Source organism: Cavia porcellus, unplaced genomic scaffold (assembly GCF_034190915.1).
Source record: "Cavia porcellus strain 051 isolate PalLab524CR breed Dunkin Hartley unplaced genomic scaffold, mCavPor4.1 scaffold_1, whole genome shotgun sequence".
NCBI lineage: Eukaryota > Metazoa > Chordata > Mammalia > Rodentia > Caviidae > Cavia > Cavia porcellus.
The window spans coordinates 187,044,407-187,064,463 of NW_026947484.1; the positions used below are offsets into that span (position 1 = coordinate 187,044,407).

Here is a 20,057-nt window from a genome sequence, read left to right on the forward strand (position 1 = left end):
AGGAAGTGATGCACGGGCCCCCATTTTCCGCCCAATCACGGCCGCTGTCTTATGCTCCGCCGCCGGCGGGTCGGTATTTTTACAGGCGGCTTTGGCAGGGGGGACGCTTGTCTCATGAGGTACATCCACCTGGGATAGATAGTGGCCCCTACGAGATATTTCCTGTACAAGTAGCTATGGGCCAGGGACGCAATGCATGGGAGCCTTTTGAGATAAAGCAGATTAGAGAACTTAAAAATGCAGTTACAACCTTTGGGCCGACTGCGCCTTACACCATTGCCATGCTGGAGAATCTGTCTTCTGGGCCCCTCACCCCCGCGGACTGGATTCAGCTGGCAAAGGCGTGTCTGCCCTCGGGCAGTTACCTGGATTGGCGAGCCTGGTACGCAGAGTTCTCTGCAGAGCAGGCTGAGAGAAACGCCAATCGGGGAAACCGGGGGTGGAACAAGGAAATGCTTATGGGAGAAGGTCGGCACGCTGATGACCAGACCCAGTTCCCCGGCGCTGTCTATGAACAAATCAATGCCATAGGGCTCCGCGCCTGGAAACAGGTAAGTGGTGCCGGAACTGCCTCCTTGTGTCTTTCAAAAATAATTCAGGGTACCACAGAGCCATTTGTTGACTTTGTGGCCCGAATGCAAGATGCTGCCGATAAGATATTTCCTGATCCGGGAGTGGCTCAACCGCTGGTAAGACAGCTGATTTTTGAGCAATGTACAAAGGAGTGCAAGGCAGCGATAGCTCCTCATAAGAACAAGGACCTCAACGCCTGGATTAGGATATGCAGAGAGATAGGGGGGCCGCTCTCCAACTCGGGAGTGGCTGCTCTCCTGGCCGCGGCTGTACAGCAGAGGGGACCTCGCGGGTTAGAAGGGGAATGTAAGGCTAAAGGGTGTTTTGCCTGCGGGGAGCCAGGACACATTAAACGTCATTGCCCAAACAATGCAGATGCTAGGCCTCGCCCTAGGAATGAAGAACCATATGTTTGTGGGCGATGCAAAAAGGGATCACACAAAGCTGAGGAGTGTAGGTCGGTCTTTGATGCTCAGGGCAACCGTATTTGTGGACGAGATGCTAGAGGGCCAAAAAACGGCCAGAGGGGGCCCCCTTCACAGGCGGGCCCCCGCCCCAGAGACAGGACAGCTCAGGATGGCAGCCTTCAACAAGGGCCACCCCTGGGTCAGCAGGTGTGGACCTCAGTGTCGCCTCCAGACTTATACAAAAGGTCACCATTAGGACGGATGGCGTTAGGACCCTAAATGACATGCAAAAGCTATTGGGAGACATTAATTGGATTAGGCCATATTTACATATACCAAATTCAGATCTCAAACCCCTGTTCGACCTTCTGAAGGGAGACCCAGATATAGCCTCCCACAGGAGGCTCACTCCTGAGGCAAGAGCTGCCTTACAGAGAGTGGAAAAAGCCTTAGGTGGGGCTACCTTACACAAAATTGAACCAGGGCGACCCTTTGATGTCTGTTTGCTACAGACTAGTCTACAGCCTACAGCGGTGATTTGGCAGAAAGGACCACTACTGTGGATACACCCTAAGGTCTCACCTGCAAAAGTCATAGAGCATTACCCGGAGGCAGTCGCTTCATTGGCCCTTGAAGCGCATGATAGAGCTGTCCAACATTTTGGCTCAGGACCACAAGCCATCCGAGTACCCTATACCGCCAGCCAGATCAAGACCCTGGCTGCCTGCATAGATACCTGGGCCATTCTGAGATGTGTTTTCCATGGGGATATAAACAATCAATACCCTAAAGACCCTATCTTGTCATTTGTCACTCAGCACCCTATAATTTTTCCAAAGGTTACTGCCTCTGAGCCATTAGTCCTAACAACTACAATATACACAGATGGCTCCAAGACGGGGATAGGCGCCTATGTGATCCTAGGCAAGCCCCCGGTTACCATACAATTTAAACCAGATCAGCCTCAGGTGGTAGAACTGCAGATCGTTAAAATGATTCTTGAACGGTTCTCAGAAGCCATTAACATTGTCTCCGATTCTAGGTATGTGGTCAATGCTATGCAAGTGCTTGAGACTGCCAGTTTAATTAGATCCACTTCCACAGTGGCTGGACTGTTCCTGTCTATCCAGACATTGCTTCAGAACAGACACCATAAGGTCTTCACCACCCACATAAGAGCACATACATCCCTGCCAGGGCCCATGGCACAGGGGAATGCGGCTGCTGACACTGCCACTCGCCCGTTATGGATTTTTACCTTACTAACACCAATCGAGCGAGCCCGTGCCTTCCATGATAAATTTCATGTTAATGCCAGGACACTAGCAAACCATTTCCATGTTTCTAGAGCAGATGCACGAGATATCGTGCGACTATGTGACTCCTGTGCCACATACAAACCTGCCATACCGATGGGAGTAAACCCTCGAGGTTTGATCCCTGGTGATGTTTGGCAGATGGACATCACACATATACAGGAGTTTGGGACTCTTAAATATGTTCATGTTTCCACAGACACCTGTTCTCACGTCATATTCGCAACAGCAGAAACAGGTAAAAAAGTGTCTAATGTGATCAATCATTGCCTGGCAGCTTGGGCCGCATGGGGCAAACCAAAAATATTAAAAACTGATAATGGACCAGCCTATATAGGCAAAGCCTTCAATGAGTTCTGCAAAATGATGGAGGTTCAATTAAAACATGGTATCCCATACAATCCCCAAGGTCAAGGAATCATTGAGAGGGCTCATAGAAGCCTCAAAGAAATTTTACAAAAACAAAAAGGGGGAGTAGGCCAAGGCCTGGCCCCAAAGGCACGATTATCCATGGCACTATTCACACACAATTTTTTAAATTTAAATAATGATAATCGCTCCCCAGCTGTGGAGCACTGCAACCCTTCCCCCAACCATAAAGGGTGGGTGAAGTGGAAAGATGTCCTGACAGGACAATGGATGGGCCCGGATCCAGTGGTCAGCTGGAACCGAGGCGCGGTTTGTGTTTTCCCACAGGAACCGGGACGAGAACCACTGTGGATACCGGAGAGACTGACACGGGCAACAAAGCCCTCGACTGAAGATCAGACCTGCCCTACTGGAGATCCATCACAGACCAACCAATAAGATGAATAGAAATAGCGGTAGCCCGAAATGGACAAGAAGATCCTCAGGCATATGCATGGCTTGCTCAATTGGCCCACGACCGAGTCTAGATATGGCGGGCATCCCTCATTCTCCTCCATAAGGTGACAATACACAGCAGGGTAGGTGAGTCAATGACGGGTAAGAGCGTGCCTCCCCAGCATGACTCGACCTAAGCCAGGCCCTACCCCATCCTGCACGTAAGCCGCTGGACTGTTAGATGCTGCCCAGGTCTAAATTTCTCTCCGAGGGGATTTCTTTACGGAGAGGAAATGAGTGCAAGCTTGTGTGCATCCAGGTTCCGTCCAGTTTGTGCCTGGCCCTAGAAAAAGGACGAGGGCCTCAGGGCCTTGGCAGACCATGGCATGGCCAACCAGGGTCTAAGCCAAGGACCTACGGTGGACCTACACATAGGGCATAAGCCTCTGCACCCAGTCCAGGAAGGGCTACGATGCGCACATTCATAAAAAATAAAATAGGGGGAGATGTTGGGAGCCGCGTCTGTGATAGCTCGCCTTGCGCGGCGGACGTGCGGCCTGTGGTAAAGAGCAAAGCCTGAGGTAGATTACCCCTCCCATCGAATATGTTAGTTTCCTGCTTACCGCGTAAACAACCCGCTCAACAATATAGTCTGCCTGGCAACTGATGATGTTAGCCAATCAGCTTGCCTTGCTTACTTTAACATGATTGGACACTGTACCCGTATATATACACCGGTGCCACCCCTGGGCGGAAGAAGAAGCCAGGTAGAAGCCCGGAAGTAGAAGCCCAGAAGGAGCCGCGGAGAGCGGACCGGTAGAGGCTTTGGGGCAGACTGAAGCACAAAAGGAGCCGTGGGGAGCGGACCAGAGGAGGCTTCGGCTGGGAGCGATCCCAGGGCAGGCTGTACGGAGAAGGAAAATAAAAAGAAAAGGTTGTCCACTACCAGACTTTGTCGTGTGTCCTTCCTGCCGGCCGGGAGCGGACATCGACACAGAACCAGGCATCAAGAGGGCACTCTGCTACCTGTCAGTGGTGACGATGATTACACACCTGCCTTCCAGAGTCCAAAATGGAAATTCAGCAAAATGGATGAGCTATTACTCAAGGCTTCAAAAATCATTTTGCACACAGAAATATTTTACACAGGAAGCATTCAAAAGAGTGGCTCACAACAAAAATATTGTGTTCTAATTACAAACTTGCTCCTCAGGCATTCCTGAAAATGCAAAACTTGTCTCAAATTTCACTAGCATTTCGAAGCTGGGAAACAAAGCATATGAGCTAGGAAGTAATCCTGATTATTAGGAACAGGAACTGCCAAAATTCCCTACTTTTGGTATGATCCACTGGGCTCAGGCTATGGTTCACAATAAAACCCAGCAGCCCCTGACACTGCTATGACTTGCCCACCACCCTTTCCCACCCTTCCAATAACCACAGGTAGTTTTGCTTAGCTAACACTTATGGAAAGCCAAAAGGGAATAAATTTGTAAAATGTTAACAGTAGAATTCAGGGCTTCTCAATTTGGGCGCCATAAACACTGAGGCCAGATAATTTTTGTTGCAGGGACTGTGCTGTACATTGGAGGATGAAGCACCATTCCTAACCCCAGCTCCCTCTACCAATAGGACCACTCCAGCTTTGACAACCAACAGTGCCCTCAGACATAACCAAACATGAGGGGTCACCCCCAGCTGAGAACCCCTGTGAAAAACTAAATCAAAGGCTTTACATTTGGTTCTCTAACATAATCACTGTAAGGAAAGAGTCAAATTAAGCACTGACTTCCAAGATTTCAACATATTACCACAGCCATTTCCCACTTCACTGGACAGACCAAGTTTACTTCTAGCAAGGGTTTAAAGCAAGACCTCAGGTGTAATAAAGCCTTAACCCCACTAGCCTAGCTCCCCGTCTCTTTTAAGACTCTTTTTCATGATGCATGAGCTCTCCTGTTCTAAAGATGTCCTGGCTGTTTTCCACAGTCCTCCCACTCGTTTCCTGATTGTCAACAGTAGTTGACATTCTGGCCTCCCTTTCTAACTCAATAATCTAATCCAAAATCTGATCACGTTCCACTTACTCTTTTCTCCTTCCACTATCCAGTCCTTAACTACAGTACTTTCACAATCTACCTCTAGCTTACTCAACTCTCCAGATGAACCACAGTGTGGATTCTCTGTAAAACCCACAGACCCACATCTACAGCACAAGGAACCTCAAGGCTATCAGGGACCTTTTCCAGATTATCCAAGAGCCCTTCAGCACCAACCAGGGGATTGTTCTTAAGCATCAATACAAGCTACCCAGAGCCCAGCTATGCCCAATGTATTTGTTACTAAGGTAATTTTAACAGTCCATTTGAATTTTAAAAAATTGCTTCTATGAAAACTAAACAAAGATTTGGAAAAGGTGAGATGCTTTAAAAAAAAAAAAAACTGTTACAGTCTGAATTCCTCATCCATATATCTTCAAGTTCCTTTCTTAAAGGATGAAAACTGGAATTTGTAAGCAATGCATTATAAATGTGTTTTATTCCAGAAAGAAACTTCTCAAAGAAAAATTCTGGGCCCACTTCCAAATTATCATTTAATAAACATATATTTATCTGTTTTTAGGTTAAGATAAAAAGCCACATGCATTTATCCATCATTTTGTGACTCCCCACTTAAAACAGCTTTCTCAGTTAACCAGCTACCAGCATTTCATCCTCCTGTATATGAAAACATTCTGCCTCAGCCATCCATGCCATCCTACCTTGTTCACTACCACATAGTATTCACACTCATCATTTAAAGGACTCAACTCTGGTTTTCGCAGCCATGTAATCTGCTTTTGCCAGTGCTATTTCCAGTCATTAGAGTACTATGAAAGAAAGTTCTATAAATCAGTGCTTTTTAAGGCCTTAAATGTGGGAAATCTTTCATTCATCTTTAGTTGATTCCCTTCTCCCTACAAGATGTCCAAATTTTTCCCCTAAACTTAAAAATAAACTTTCAGAGCCTGGGGATTTAGTTCAGCGGCATAAGCACCTGCCTTGCAAGCAGGCAGTCATGAGTTCCATCCCCAGTATCAATAAAAAGGAAAAAGACCAAAAAAATAAATAAACTTTCAGTGAGCTTCTTGCACTATCTAGAATAGATACTAGTGTTTGAGAAATCTTCTCTTTTTCATTAAAGCACATAATCCATTCTACTCGATGGTTTATTCCCAAAATAACCCCAGCTCACCTGTGAACCCATATCTAAATATATTTAACTGCTAGCCAAATGCATGATTCTATACCAAAAACAGTAAAAATAATCAAAGATATATAATATCGCCCACTAGGAAATGTTATGGCATAGTAGTGGAATATTATAGTCAATTAAAACAGTCAATTAAGATGTGTATGACATAATATACTCATGGTGTATGTTATCACTATACATGTCAGGGGCTGGGGATTTAGCTCAGTGGCATAAGCGCCTGCCTTGCAAGCAGGCAGTTGTGAGTTCAATCCCCGGTACCGATAAAAAGGAAAAAGACCAAAAAAAAAAAAAAGATACACTATACATGTCAAAATGAAAACACAGGACACAAAATTATAGAGATACTCATGACTATACATGTAAAACACATGCAAGAAAATCAAATCATGAACAAACAAAAATGGTAATAGCAGCTATGTTAAACCAGCTGAATATTCACTGGGTATGGTGGTGCATATCTATAATTCCAGCACTCAGGAGGTTGAGGCAGGAGGATAGCTTCAAGTTCAAGGTCTGCTTGAACTTTCATAGTAAGACCTTGTTTTAAAAAAACAACAAAAGTTTCTGTGTTGATTATTACTTCACAGAAGAAAAATGCAAAGTATGATTTCAACAACCCTAAAAAGTCTGCTACGTTATACAGTCAGTAAAACATCTATTTGAGGGTCAGTGAGAACCAAGTTCACAGGCAAAGTCTTCACCTCTTAGAATATATTCACTAAATGTTGTTACATGATATAGGATATTCAAATAAATGTAACAATGCCCAGAACAAGTAGAATCAACAAAAGACAAAAATCTATTCTCTTTCTTCAGATGTGAGTGACCAACTCCCAATGAATCTGAGAGGCACACATCACTAACCCCGAGTTATGTTTCCAGTATTAAATTCCTCTCAGATTCACAATGCTGATTTTGAGTCCCAGTGAATCAAGAATAAGAAAATCTTCTTGGGTTGGAGAGTAGCTCAGTGGTAGACCGCCTGCCTAGCACAGGTGAAGCCCTAGGTTTGATCCCTAGCACCCAAGAAAAAGGGAAGGAGATAGGGGATGGAGAGGAGGGGAAGAAAAAGGAAAAGAATTAAATTTTCTTCAACTTATCTATTAAATTAACCATATATATAGCAATAATATATATATCATCTACTATAAGGATAAGAGGGAGAAAATAAATTTTACTTAATATTTCATGATATAAAACCAAAAGCAATTTACATTAATATAAAAAGCAGTAAGGAACTAAGAACATACAGCTCTGTAATAGGTCCCTAGCCTAGCATGCTTGAGGCCCTGGACTCCAACCCTAAGCACTGCAAAAGAAAAAATGGGGAGGAGGGGTTACTAACAGCAGAAATGGCAAAAACTTCTCTAAGCTATATTTAACAACAGAGATTTCACATATGCCACACAATTATCTAACTCCAGTATTTTCCATCCCATCCTGCCTGCCACTGCCAAACCACCCTCTGTTAAACAGTGCTTTGATCCTGTCAATCTGCCACCCCCACACCTGCGATCTTTCCACTGCCTACTTCAATTCTAAATGCTTCGTCAGGATGCTTCAGGCAAGGTGACAAGGAGGGCAACTACTGCAGATCAGAAAGGCCTGAACCCCAAGCTGCGGGTAGTACTGGTAGCCAGGACGTTTCCAAACCCATTTGCTCCCAGCCAAAGACCCTAAACCATGATGCTCTCTCCTTCCCTCCTATACTGACTTCACTGAGCAAATTCTGTTTCCCTCACAGGTCCATAAACTGAATCTGCTACGGTGGTTATTTAAAATGACAAAACACCTTTACATTTCTTAACATGATGATATATTAAGGTCATCTTAAAGGCAGATTTTATTTTAAGAGTGTAACAAAATGTTTTTAATGCCTATAAAAAACCTGAAATGAGGGGCTGGGATTTAGCACAGTGGCGCAAGCAGCAATGACTGCCTGGCAAGTGCAAGGTCATGAGTTCGATCCCAGGTACCAAAAACCAAAAAAAAAAAACCTGAAAGGTACATATAGGAAATGAACCATAATTATGTCTTGGTTAAATCTGGACTTTCTTTATTATTCTGCATCTTTCTGATTTGTTTGCGTTTCACCCTGATCTTGTATTACTTTAAAATCTCATAAAACAGCCCAGCATGGTGGCATATGCCTGTAATCCTAATACTCTAGGAGGCTGAGGCAGGAGAACCACAAATTCAGGCCCTACCTGGGCAACTTAAATTTAGTGAGACATTGTCTCAAAAAAAAAAAAAAAAATTAAAAGGGCTGGTGTTGTAACTCAGGCAAAAGCCCTATGTTCAATCCCCAGTACTACACACACGAAAGAAAAAAATCAAATGAAACAATTATATGCTATAGTACATGAAAACCTTTAAAATATTATGCCAAGAAAATGAAATCAGGCATGAAAAGAGTCATACATACTGTATGATTCTATTTATATAAAATGTCCGGAGTAAGTAAAGCCATAGAGACATAAAGGAATGGGGGGTTGGTGAAATTACTTACTGAGATTCTTTTCAGAGCAATAGGAATGTGCTCTAATTAGATAGCAGTGATCATTGCACAATAAGTGAACATACAAAAACCACCGAATTGTGCAACTTGAAATGGCAAATTTTATGCTATATGAATTATCACCAAAAAACAATTTTAAAAACCAGATAAAACAATCATGGTTTAAAAAAACTGAAACAAATAACAAATGAACAGGCATAATAATTCTGTGTTTAAAGGTGTACTCTGACACTAGAACACCTCAGTCAATATCTCCTGGCATGCTCACCTATCAGTGGTGTAATCTCAATAACTGACCACGCCTGTGCCTATAGATGTGAACAGTAACAGTACCGCTCTCATAATGCTGGACAGCATTGGAGCAAAGCATGACACAGAGCAATGTATGACACACACCAAGTGTTGAGCACTGTTTTTATGAGCATGGGTGCTGAAAGAAGGTAAGGAAAATGCACACTTGAGCCAACTGCGAGAGTACACATTGGCAAACATCTCATGTGACCGCATATGTCAAAATTTGCAGTGGAAATAGACATAGGGATGTAGAATGAAGACCCACTGTGATGTGAAAAAAGCAGGATATGAAACTATTTTACACATGTAATTATAATCCCATTTGCTCTGTAATATAAACAGGTTTACATATATAGTTTAGGATGTTGCAAGCACATCCAATATACTTCCTCCACCAAGAACTTTTTTTAAATTAGTAAATCTAAGCAGGAAAATAATGCCTCTGGTTCCACTTCTAACGTCTACTCCTTAGGGTCTGCCACACTAAGTAGAGTAGGAGATAGCCCAAACTCAGGGAACTCACCCACAAAAACAAAAATCTGTGCAACAACCTGCACGCTGGCACTGGAAATCTTGTCATTAACTAACATAGGAAAATTTCTAAAAGACTTCACAATTTCTGTGCACTTGAAAGAGCTCCAGAGTTAACGTTCCAATTATTTAACTATATGATCTTGGCCAAATACCTGCCAAGCACTAAATCTGAGAAATTCCCATTCCTTGGAGTTTAAAAAAAAAAATAAGTTTAATAATCCCTCATAAGCAGAGCACGGTAGTAAATGCCTGCAGTCCCAGCAGTCTGGAGACTGAGGCAGGAGGATCAACCAGAGTTTGAGGCCAGCCTGGACTACACAGCAAAACCCTGTCCCAAAAAGAAAAAAAAAAAAAAAAATGGGTGGAATGCCTATGAAAGTAGAGTGCTTTCTATTTCTAGAAGATACACATATGTACACTTACTTAAAAACTAAAAGACAAAGCAAATTGCAAAAATGATAGACAATAACTTCAAGAGTCACTCTAAATTTACCTTTTACAAAGGTAAAAAGTAAAAATGTAAAAAATTATGAGACAAAATAACATTCAATAATTATGTCCTAAACAGAAATTGTAAAACGTTAAAGAAATTTGAAAAATCTATACCATATTTCAGGCTTCAATATTTCATTAACACGACTTAACTAAAAGAAGTATGGAACAGATGCAGAGTACACCCTAACCTTTCCTGCCAGGTCTTGAGGCACACCTCTGCTATCTAAGCTTTCAGGAGCTGAGGCAGGAGGAGCTCTGTGAGTTCAAAGCCAGCCTAAACTGTTTACAAAACCCTGTCTCAGAAAGCAAACATATTAAAAAATTAATCAATTTTGTTTAAAAAAAAAAAAAACTCTACTAATGAGGCAGGAGATTAGGGTGTGGCAAAGCAGCTGGGCAACTGGGTATGACCTGTCAATCATGGAAATTCAGCAGACTCAGCCAAGCCCCTCACCTGGGACCACAGTGCTATCTTCAATTCTCCTGAGAAAGCAAGCCCATCGGCATAGATCTGACAGTCAGACTGAGGACCGGAACATACAAAAGCCAGCCACCATCAAGCTGCAAGCTTCCTCAGTGGTCTGCTCGCTCTCTATAGAGCAAACTTCTCTTTCTACCTTTAATTCGTCCACACTCTACACATTTCTTTTCTTACCTTTACTACTTCTGATAAATGTAAAACCTCACTACCTTCTGCACTTGTGTTTACCAATTCTTTGTTCAGAATGACAAGAACCTAGAAAGCATCTCTAGGAGGCCAGAGCACCCCAGCATCCCGGTAACACTAGGGGCCAACCTGTTTGAGGTAAGTTCAGAAAAATACAGACGTACACAGACAGACGATAGGTAAGAAAAAGAACAGGTAACACAAAGCGAGAACACCTACAAGAAGGAAGTGGTAAAACCTTAACAATTGGAAAATATGGGTAGACTTGCAACGTTTCTTCTTGAAATTATCTAAAAATCCTTTTAAAATTTTAGTGAAACTAAAAATACAGAAATTGAGAAGTTAAGGAAATCATACTACTTTTCCTGGATTACAAAACTTTCATATACGTATCACACAGTATGAGAACAAATCTGTTCTCATACTAGGATGCATCTAGTTTTAATACAAAGACCTAGAAATTCTACATGACACATTCTCAGACAACAATGGAAAACCATGAAAAAAACTGTAATATATCTAAATTCATGTGTTTTAAAACAATTAGAGCAATTTTATCATAAATGTCTCAGTATTAAAACGACAGTAAATTTAGAAAGAAAGTTTTTTTAATAGTAATATAAGAAAAAGGAAAATGCGAGAAATACATCATTAGAGCATGTCAGGAAAAATGGTAAAATCAGAGATTACTATGTGAGGTAGAAAGTGAATTCAAGAAAAGATTAATGAGAAAAGAGAGAGCAAAAGCAACCCAGGTGATGTTGACGCGGTTCCTGGTGTTACCTTGCCGTAACTGCCATTTGCCACTGATGATCCTTCTCTTCCTTCGGGAGAGTAAGGAGACGATGCTATGTGGGGAAAAGGGAGGAACACAGTAAAGCAGACACTACAAGCACAGGAAGGAGGAGAGCTTACACAGGAAGGGCAGCACTACACAAACAAGGATTTGCAAACAAACTCACAAATTCACTTGGTGACTGTGAATACCAAGAGTAAGAGACTGAGGAACGTACACTCACCTGACTCTCTTCCAGACAGGCTCTCCAGCCTAAATGAGTGAATCAATCGCAAAGCCCCTGAACTCTAGCAGGAGGCTCAGGAGACAAGGCAGAAGATGAAGGGAAGGGGCTGGCTGGCTGGATGAGTGCTCATGGAGCTCAGGTCTCACTAGACAGCTCTGGCTATGTGGAAATGTGCACCCAAAGATACCAACCAGTGCCACTGAGTTTAGAGAAGGCAGAAATACAGACTTAAACCTCTAGATCTCAGGGGAGAGATGAAAGCATTCACTGGAGATGGAATCCAGGCAGCTTTTTTTTTTTTTTTTTTTTTAAACACAGGACCTCCCCAGGTGAATTAGAATTTGGGATCCTCCTGCCTCAGCCTCTCAGAGTAATGGGATTTCAGGAATGCACCATCACACCTGGCTTGAAACCTCCAGATTTTTAATGATTAACAACCAACACAGGTTTTTTTAAACGCTATGCAGACCAAACGGCCCTCTCAATTCTCCCTATCAGTAATACTGTTACCTTTTACTATGCTGTCATCTCTTCCCTTCTCCCTTTCATCATCATCAGCTCCAATCCTTGCTTTCCAAAACCACAAGGTCATTCAAATCCTTTAAAAGCTTCCCTGTCTTTAAAGCAAATGTTAAGCTTTCAAATCAGCTTCAAGTAAAGTGGTGGCAATTTGTATGGCATCTCCCGCTTTCATCTCCACAGCCTCAGGCTGCAGTCCCAAAGTACTGCCTTCACTTCCGGCCTTTGTGGCTTTTCTGATGCCATTCCCTTCCCAACTTCCCCCAGTTACTATATTCATTCATTCATTCCACGAAAGAGCATGGGTTGAGCAAGTGGCTGCCCAACACTATTTTAGGCACTGTCCAGGCAAGCAGAGAATGAAACAGACAAAAATCCCTACCTACATTGAGTTGCATAAAGGAGACATGATAAACATATAGTAGTGACATAGCTACCACAACAGGGAAAAGGGACAGGCAGACACAGGACCCTTAAGCCTGCTGCTTACTGGAAGCACAATTTGTGTTTTCTTCTCAGGCAGTCGGGGGCTTAAAAGCAGATTTTGCTATAAATTATGATCCTTTACTTGGGCCTGCAGATCCCTAACAGGAGGCTTGACTTTCATTATCTGTCCTTTATTACCTCAAGACTATTGGTCCAATACCCTGTCAATTCTTTTTTTTTTTTTTTTTTTGTCTTTTTCATTTTTATCGATACCGGGGATCGAATTCACGATGGCCTGCTTGCAAGGCAGGTGCTTATGCCACGGCTAAACCCCCAGCCCCTACCCTGTCAATTCTTCATATAAGTAGTGCATGTAATAATTTAGGGCAAGGAAGCAAAACAAGACTGATTATCCCTGAATGTACATAATCTCATCCCCCTTCAAGACTAGGTCACCAAGATTACCTGATCACTTGGGTTACAGGAAAAGCAGAGCTCCAGGTGCCTGAAACCCATCATCAGTCATCTTATTGGACCAGAACCACCCCTTAAGCCATGAGGATTCCTGGGGCTACAAACCAGGACTGAGATAATGATTAACCGGATCTCTAGCCCACCAACTAACCCTTAAAAGCTGGCCTTCTGCTTCTGTGGTGGCCCACTCTGACAGCCTTCATCAGAGTGTGCCCCTCCAGCTGCTCAAATTGGAACCCTTTCCTATTTTTTTTAATTCTCCTTTGTTGAGAGCTGGCCTGATCTTTGTCAGCTCTTTAAGCTAAACTTCCTTACTATTTTCTCTTACTTTCTAAGTAAAGCATTTTCCTGTAAATCTGTGCTTTAGTTTTACTTTCCATTATTACTAAAAGCAAGGACACACACACAGTGACAAGCCAGTAATGGTAGGTCACACAGGAAAAGATGCTTTGGCACAGGAAAAAAGCAGAAAGGAGGCCTAGGAGGAGAGGGGAGGAAAGGGATGGAAGGTGGAGGAGGCTGCAATCCTAAAGCACCATTGTGAAGGTGACATTGGAGCAAAGGCCTCTAGGAGCCAAGGAGATAAATAACTGGGAAGAATCCAGGCAAAGGAAGCACCAACAGCAAAAAGCCTCAGGCAAAAGCACACCAAGTGTTTCAAGATGACATTCTACCATCCTGTAAAGTCGGCCTAAGGACCACTCTGGCAAACTGCTTTTGATCCCTACAAACCAGAATTACTCATTCCCTCAATCCTGTATCTGTACCTTTCCCTGTACAAGGGACCCCTCTCCTGAACATATACAAAAGTGCGTGCCGATCAATCAAGAAAGCCAGTTAAAACCGAAGATTATTTATGATACAGACATACTTTAACTTCAAAAATATAAATGCACATTTATTTCCCAGTGTAGCAACACCACAACCTTTTCTTTGAATGAGTCTACTAAATGCAGTTTCCCAGTTTCTTAGATTAACTACAATGGCAATTCATTGTCCATGAAGTTCCTTGCCTTTCACGGACTTTAAAATATTTTCAGTGTTTTCTGAGAAATCTTCAGAAAATTAACAGGGTTCTCTTCCTCTCTACTTTGGCTGTCTTGATCATAAATTCAAAGCATTCAAAGGCAATTCTTCTAGCTTCTTTGAAAGGGTTTTGGCCCAGACAGGACACTGTAGCCAGGAAAACCTCAACCGGAAGCAGGAAGCCCTATCTCCCCTGCCCCTAGGAAGTTACCTGTGATGCCATCTTCCCGCCCCTGGAAATTTACATATGGCGCCAAACCTAGGACCAATGGGCTACCTGTGTATCCCTAATGCCCGCCTTAGGTTCCACACCAAACCGAGGCTATTTACATGCCCCCACGCCACGTGTCCGCTGGAGAGATCACCGGATGCCAGCAGTGAGGGTGCCGGTAATCTCTCTCCGTGTTCTCAGAATAAAGGCCGCTTTTTATTTTATACTTCTCATCTTTTGGAAATATTTTTCATCTTTTGGAAATAATCCAGCATTCTTGACTTTATCAAATCTTTCCCAAAGCATTTCATGAAAATATTTTGTAAGCATGTTTCTTGATTCAAGTAGTATTTATTGAATTATACTCACAAGTTCCATTGGTATTATAAATAAGATAGAGAAAACAAACCGATCCTTAGGAAGCAGAAAATGATATACACAGACTAGACTTAACCTACCTCTTTGAACATCTATATGCTTAATGTGGTAAAGTTGGTCAGTATGGTTTACTAAGACAATAATTAATTGAAGATGTCAAAATCAAGTACAAATTATAGCAAAGGATTTGAATATATTTCTGCAAACAAGATATCTAAGTGGCTAAAAACACATAAAATGATGCCTGAGAAACCACTGGGAAACGCAAATTAAACCATACTCTATTGATCACACCAACTAAGGTGGCAATAGCCAGCAAGACACAAGTGCTGAAGAGGATGGAAAGAAACTAACCCTCATACATTGCTGGGAGTAATGTACAATGCTACAGCCACCTTGGAAAAGAATTTGGCAGAGCTGGGTGTAGTAGCACACTCCTGTGATCCCAACACACTGGAGGCTGAGGCAGAAGGATTGTTGCAAGTTCAAAACTAGCCTGCACTACAAACTGAGCCCAAGGCCAGCCTGAACTGCATACCCACAACCTGTCTTAAAAAAAAAACAAAAAAAATAAAAGAAGAATTTGGCAGTTCCTCATATAAAACACTTACAATGTGACCCAACAACTCCACGCATAGGTAAATACTCAAGAGAACTGAACGTGAAAGTTGTACTGGAACGTTACAGACCATCACTCATTATGATACCAATTTTCTGACCCCAGACTGGGGTCCCTGAATTGTAGAACTAGTAACAAGATAACAAGACCAACAGAGTAGGGGAGGAGACTTTTAACTCCAGGCCAAGAGTAGCAGAGAAGTGAGAGATAAACTCTCAAACCAACTGGTCGACCCACTGGGAGTGGGGAGATTTTGTTATAGGGTAAAAGAAATAAGGAGATGCGGTAGGTCAGTAAAGGGAAGGAATAACCATGTGTTTACTGGAAATCTGAGTGCCACCTTTCTCCTTTTATGGCTCCTTCCAGTCATCATCATGGTACACCACAACTGTCATAGTCCCAGGGTGGTATCATTTAACATGCAGCTGAGATTACTATGAATTTGGGATTACACAATGAAGTTAAAGTTGTCTGGTAGTTACTGTGGCAACTGCCACAGATGCAACCAGTTTCAGCCAACCCACAGAAAAGAGACCTATCTACAAAAATATACCAAAGAAAAGCGTATCTCAAAGATAAAATTGTGATATAGAAAGATCACCAGTTTGAGGCTAGCCGAGGCAACTTAGCAAGACTGTCTTAGATTAAAATTAAAAAAAAAAAAAGAAAGACTGGGACACACCTCAGTGGCACAGCACTTGTTAGCATGCACCAGGCCTGGGTTTAACTCCTAGTACCACAGGAACAAACATAAACAAGAATAAGGCAGAGTAATAGTATCATAGTATCATAGGAACGTAATGACAATTGCCAAAAAGTAAAAACAACTCAAATATTCACCAATGGAGGAATGGGTACATCAAATGTGGTACATTCAGACAAATGAATATTATTCTTCAACCACAAAAGGAAGTTCTAACATATACACCATAGACATTGAAAACATTACACTAAAGAAGCCACAAACAAAGTATTTTTGATTCCATTTACATGTATATCTAAAATAAGCAAATCCATGGAGAAAGAATGCACATTAGTAGTAGAATGACTGACTATTAACAAGGATAGAGTTTTCTTTTTCTTTTTTATTTTTTTTCTAGGATTCCTTTTTGGGGTGAAGAAAATGTTCTGGAATTAGATAGTAGTTATGGCTATCCAATTCTGTGAATATTCTAAAAATAACTTGATTGTGCAACTTTTTAAAAATTCCACTGCTTTTAGTATTCAAAAATGCTTACTCTGTCCAGGGGGAAAAAGCAGTCCCAGCAGAAATTTCCACTGCGTATATCTGTATGAGGCTGACCACCTTTGCTGGACTATAAAGCCCTTGAGGGGAAAGACTGCTTCTCATATATGTCCCTTACCAGCTGGTATATTAGATTATACCAACAATCAATCAATCAAGGCTCATTAAATAAATTAATATTTGCATTTTACACATCAGGGCTCAAGAAGTATCCTGACAAAGACTCCAAATTAATTAGAAGAACTCACTTTTTATTCCCCAGAATTCTGAGCCACCACTGATAAGCCCTTCTCTCAATCTAACATTTACAGGACCCACATTCTTCCCAACACGTAACAGTCAGAGGACCTACCTATTTCTAACTCCTGACACAACTTTAAAACCCAAATCTCTACCCCGTACCTATCACCAATGTCACGTACTGGTCTCAGTATGTTTAGCTAGAAATGCCTCACACGTTTAACTTCATCTGCTTTTCTTGAACCCCTAAAACCAAAAAGGACAAATGGAAAAAAATGTCATGTCTAAGGCTACCTGGTTTCCTGAGTTTAAAACTCTTCTTTCTTCACAAGTATCATGTATTGCCAACCTTTTTTCTCTTTAGATAAACGGAGAACATTCTTGTAAGAGAATTTTTTAGTTAGATTTTAAGTATAAATAAAAAGATAAAAATCAAAGGGAATAGGCAACCGGCCCGAAGCCAGAATGAGTGGAGTGCCAGGGAAGAGGACAACAAAAACGGCTTGTTTAGAACAAGAAGAGATAAACAAAGGCTCCACAGCTAAGGGATGATGTGGTAAGAACCAAGCCATGAAGAGACAATGCAGCCCCATTCAGCTTCACCAAGGAGCCTGATCCTCAAGCTTGAAAGGTTAGAATTCTAATAAAAGGAAGCTAACATCCAAGACAAGCAGCACAGATACATGAGAACAATGGGACACAGAGCTAGTTCAAACATCTTTGCTTTCTTTTGGTGGAGGGGGGGGTTTGCAGGAGGGATGTACAAGGTCTCACTATGCAGTGTAGGCTGGCCTTGAACTCACTTATGTCACCCAGGCAGGCCTCAAACTCATGGTGATCCCCCTGCCTCAGCCTCCAGAGTGCTGGGACTACAGGCGTGTGTCACCATGCCCAGCCCACTATGTGCTTTCTGATCAAATTTAACTTCACATTTTTTTTCAGATTTGATTTAATAACTGCTGGTTATTTATGCAATCTTGATCAGGTGCCACAAGACCAGAAATGAAAAAAATGTATCTTCAATGTTCAAAACAAGGCAACACAGAGATCCAGAAAAACATCTATGCTTCACACCACAATCTGGCAAAAAATCTCGAATGGGTATATAACAAGTCTTTGAATTCAGCAAAATGAGAAAGCTACCAGCCACCACAAGCTCCTTACTAAGGCAGGCTATAAAATATTTGTTTTTTGGTTTTTTGACAAGATTACTAAAGTGGAAAAGGGGAAGATGATAAGGACACTTACATAACTGATTCTAACAAGCCAATCTAACAAAATTGTCTTAACGATAGAATGGTGAACAAAAAGGTAAATGCTGAACTACCAAAGCTAAAAAATCTGTTAAATTCAACTAAGAGGATGCAGAACAGTGGTCAAACATCTGTTTGACTAATACACTAACATCAATCAATTTGGTAGAAAAACTTTAGTAAAATATTACAAGCCTTTCCCACAACCTACATAACTTCTATTAATTTAATAAAAATCAAAGCTGTAGACCTAGTCTTCCACATCCATACCTGCCACAAAGCTGATGACCAGAATCAGGATCCACAAAAATCACAGTAGGCCAAAAACATGGTCCAAGAGCAAAAATGAAAATCAGAAGGGAGTCAAGACCAGCAGATTTTAAAATTCAAAAATATGAACATATAAACGTCAGTTCACACAGGAAATACCTAGATAATAAAAGCGACTAAAATACCAACACACTAAAAGACCAACACACAATCTCAAACTGTATTAACACGTGTATGTCCAGATTACCACAGTTCTCATCAATTTTTAAGAATGTGTATTTTCCATACGAATTTTTCCCACTCTTCAGCCTTGAAATAGTTATAACAAGAGCCTACAACTATTACTTAAAACTCTAGCTTTATACCCAGGTACTCAAGTATATTTTAGCACTACAAAACATTTTATTTGATCAGCCTAATTTATGTCATTTAGATCAGTGACAAATACTCCTTGAAAGAAGGTTCAAATATTATTAAATACAAATCTGTTTTTTAAAGAAGGAACCAAGTAAAATTAAGTAACTTGCCCCAAATTGCTAAGCAGGACCCCTAAATCAGTCCCCATTTTCCCACTCCATATGGGTTTCCTTTCTCAGAACTACTCCTAGGCACTAGAGTTAGCAAGCATACACAAGCACATTCATCAACACACACTATTTTGCTAAGGACAAATTAGCTTATCAAGAACAAATAACCATAGCACATTTGCCTATAAAATATCCTGACATAGTGTGATCACTTGTAAATTTGATAACCAATATTCATTACAAAAGAAGCATGCTACAAATGGCTTTTATTCTTAAATGTGTGGTTATTTATTAAAGCACCATCATATCCCACTTACTATTAGAAAAATAAAATGTTTCATGGACAGAAGTGCTTTTAATATAAGTACATGTCATTGTTACTTGTTCTCAAAACCCCTCCCCCTTCATGTAAGATCCGAAAATTATTAAAAGGTTTTAGGCCTTCAAACCTAAAGAGCAAGCCAAAGCCTTTCTTTTTTTTAGGGTAGCATAACCTCTTGCTCCATTACTCTCCTCCCAAAATAACGCTCCTTGAAAAACTCAAGGGTACAAAGATTCCAAGCAGACTCCAGCGGCCTCATATCCATCCTTCCTCCCACTACCCCCTGAATTTACAGAAGACCAGTGGAGGACTGTGAATTGACAAAAGGCTAAATTATTAAGGATTAACTTAAGATCACCAGCATCTGCCAGGGTAGCTCCAGGAAAATCCACCCATCCCCAAATGAGACCCAGGCGACTCTCCTTGCCCCAGGGCCTGAATCCATGGGCTCCTCTGGGACCCCTTTAGAAAGGAAAAGAGAACTTAACTACCTAGTACCTTCCTCACCAATGTTATCCATTAAAGCCCAGCAAGCTCTTTGTTTCCAACAGCTGCGGGAGGGCAGGCAGCCTTGGACACAGGGGAAAGGTCACCACTCCCTTGCGCGGGGAGTGCCAATCTCAGGCTCTCCAGCAAAACACACACACACACACACACACAC

At 41.8% G+C, this 20,057-nt stretch overlaps 1 protein-coding gene across 3 annotated transcripts in view; it reads right to left on the reverse strand.

The window, feature by feature from the left end:
• Tmeff1 (transmembrane protein with EGF like and two follistatin like domains 1) overlaps nucleotides 1-20,057 on the reverse strand; it is a 101,591-nt gene that overhangs the window by 80,026 nt on the left and 1,508 nt on the right. The window contains exon 1 of one of the 3 annotated variants that reach the window (XM_063224556.1): nucleotides 19,904-19,931. The exons of 1 other annotated variant lie outside the window; for it this stretch is intronic. In XM_063224556.1, the coding sequence (XP_063080626.1) occupies nucleotides 19,904-19,916 (13 nt within the window). In that variant the 5' untranslated portion in view covers nucleotides 19,917-19,931. Of the gene's footprint in view, nucleotides 1-19,894; nucleotides 19,932-20,057 lie in introns of those variants that run through there. One more of the 3 variants, XM_063224549.1, reaches the window with a different exon arrangement.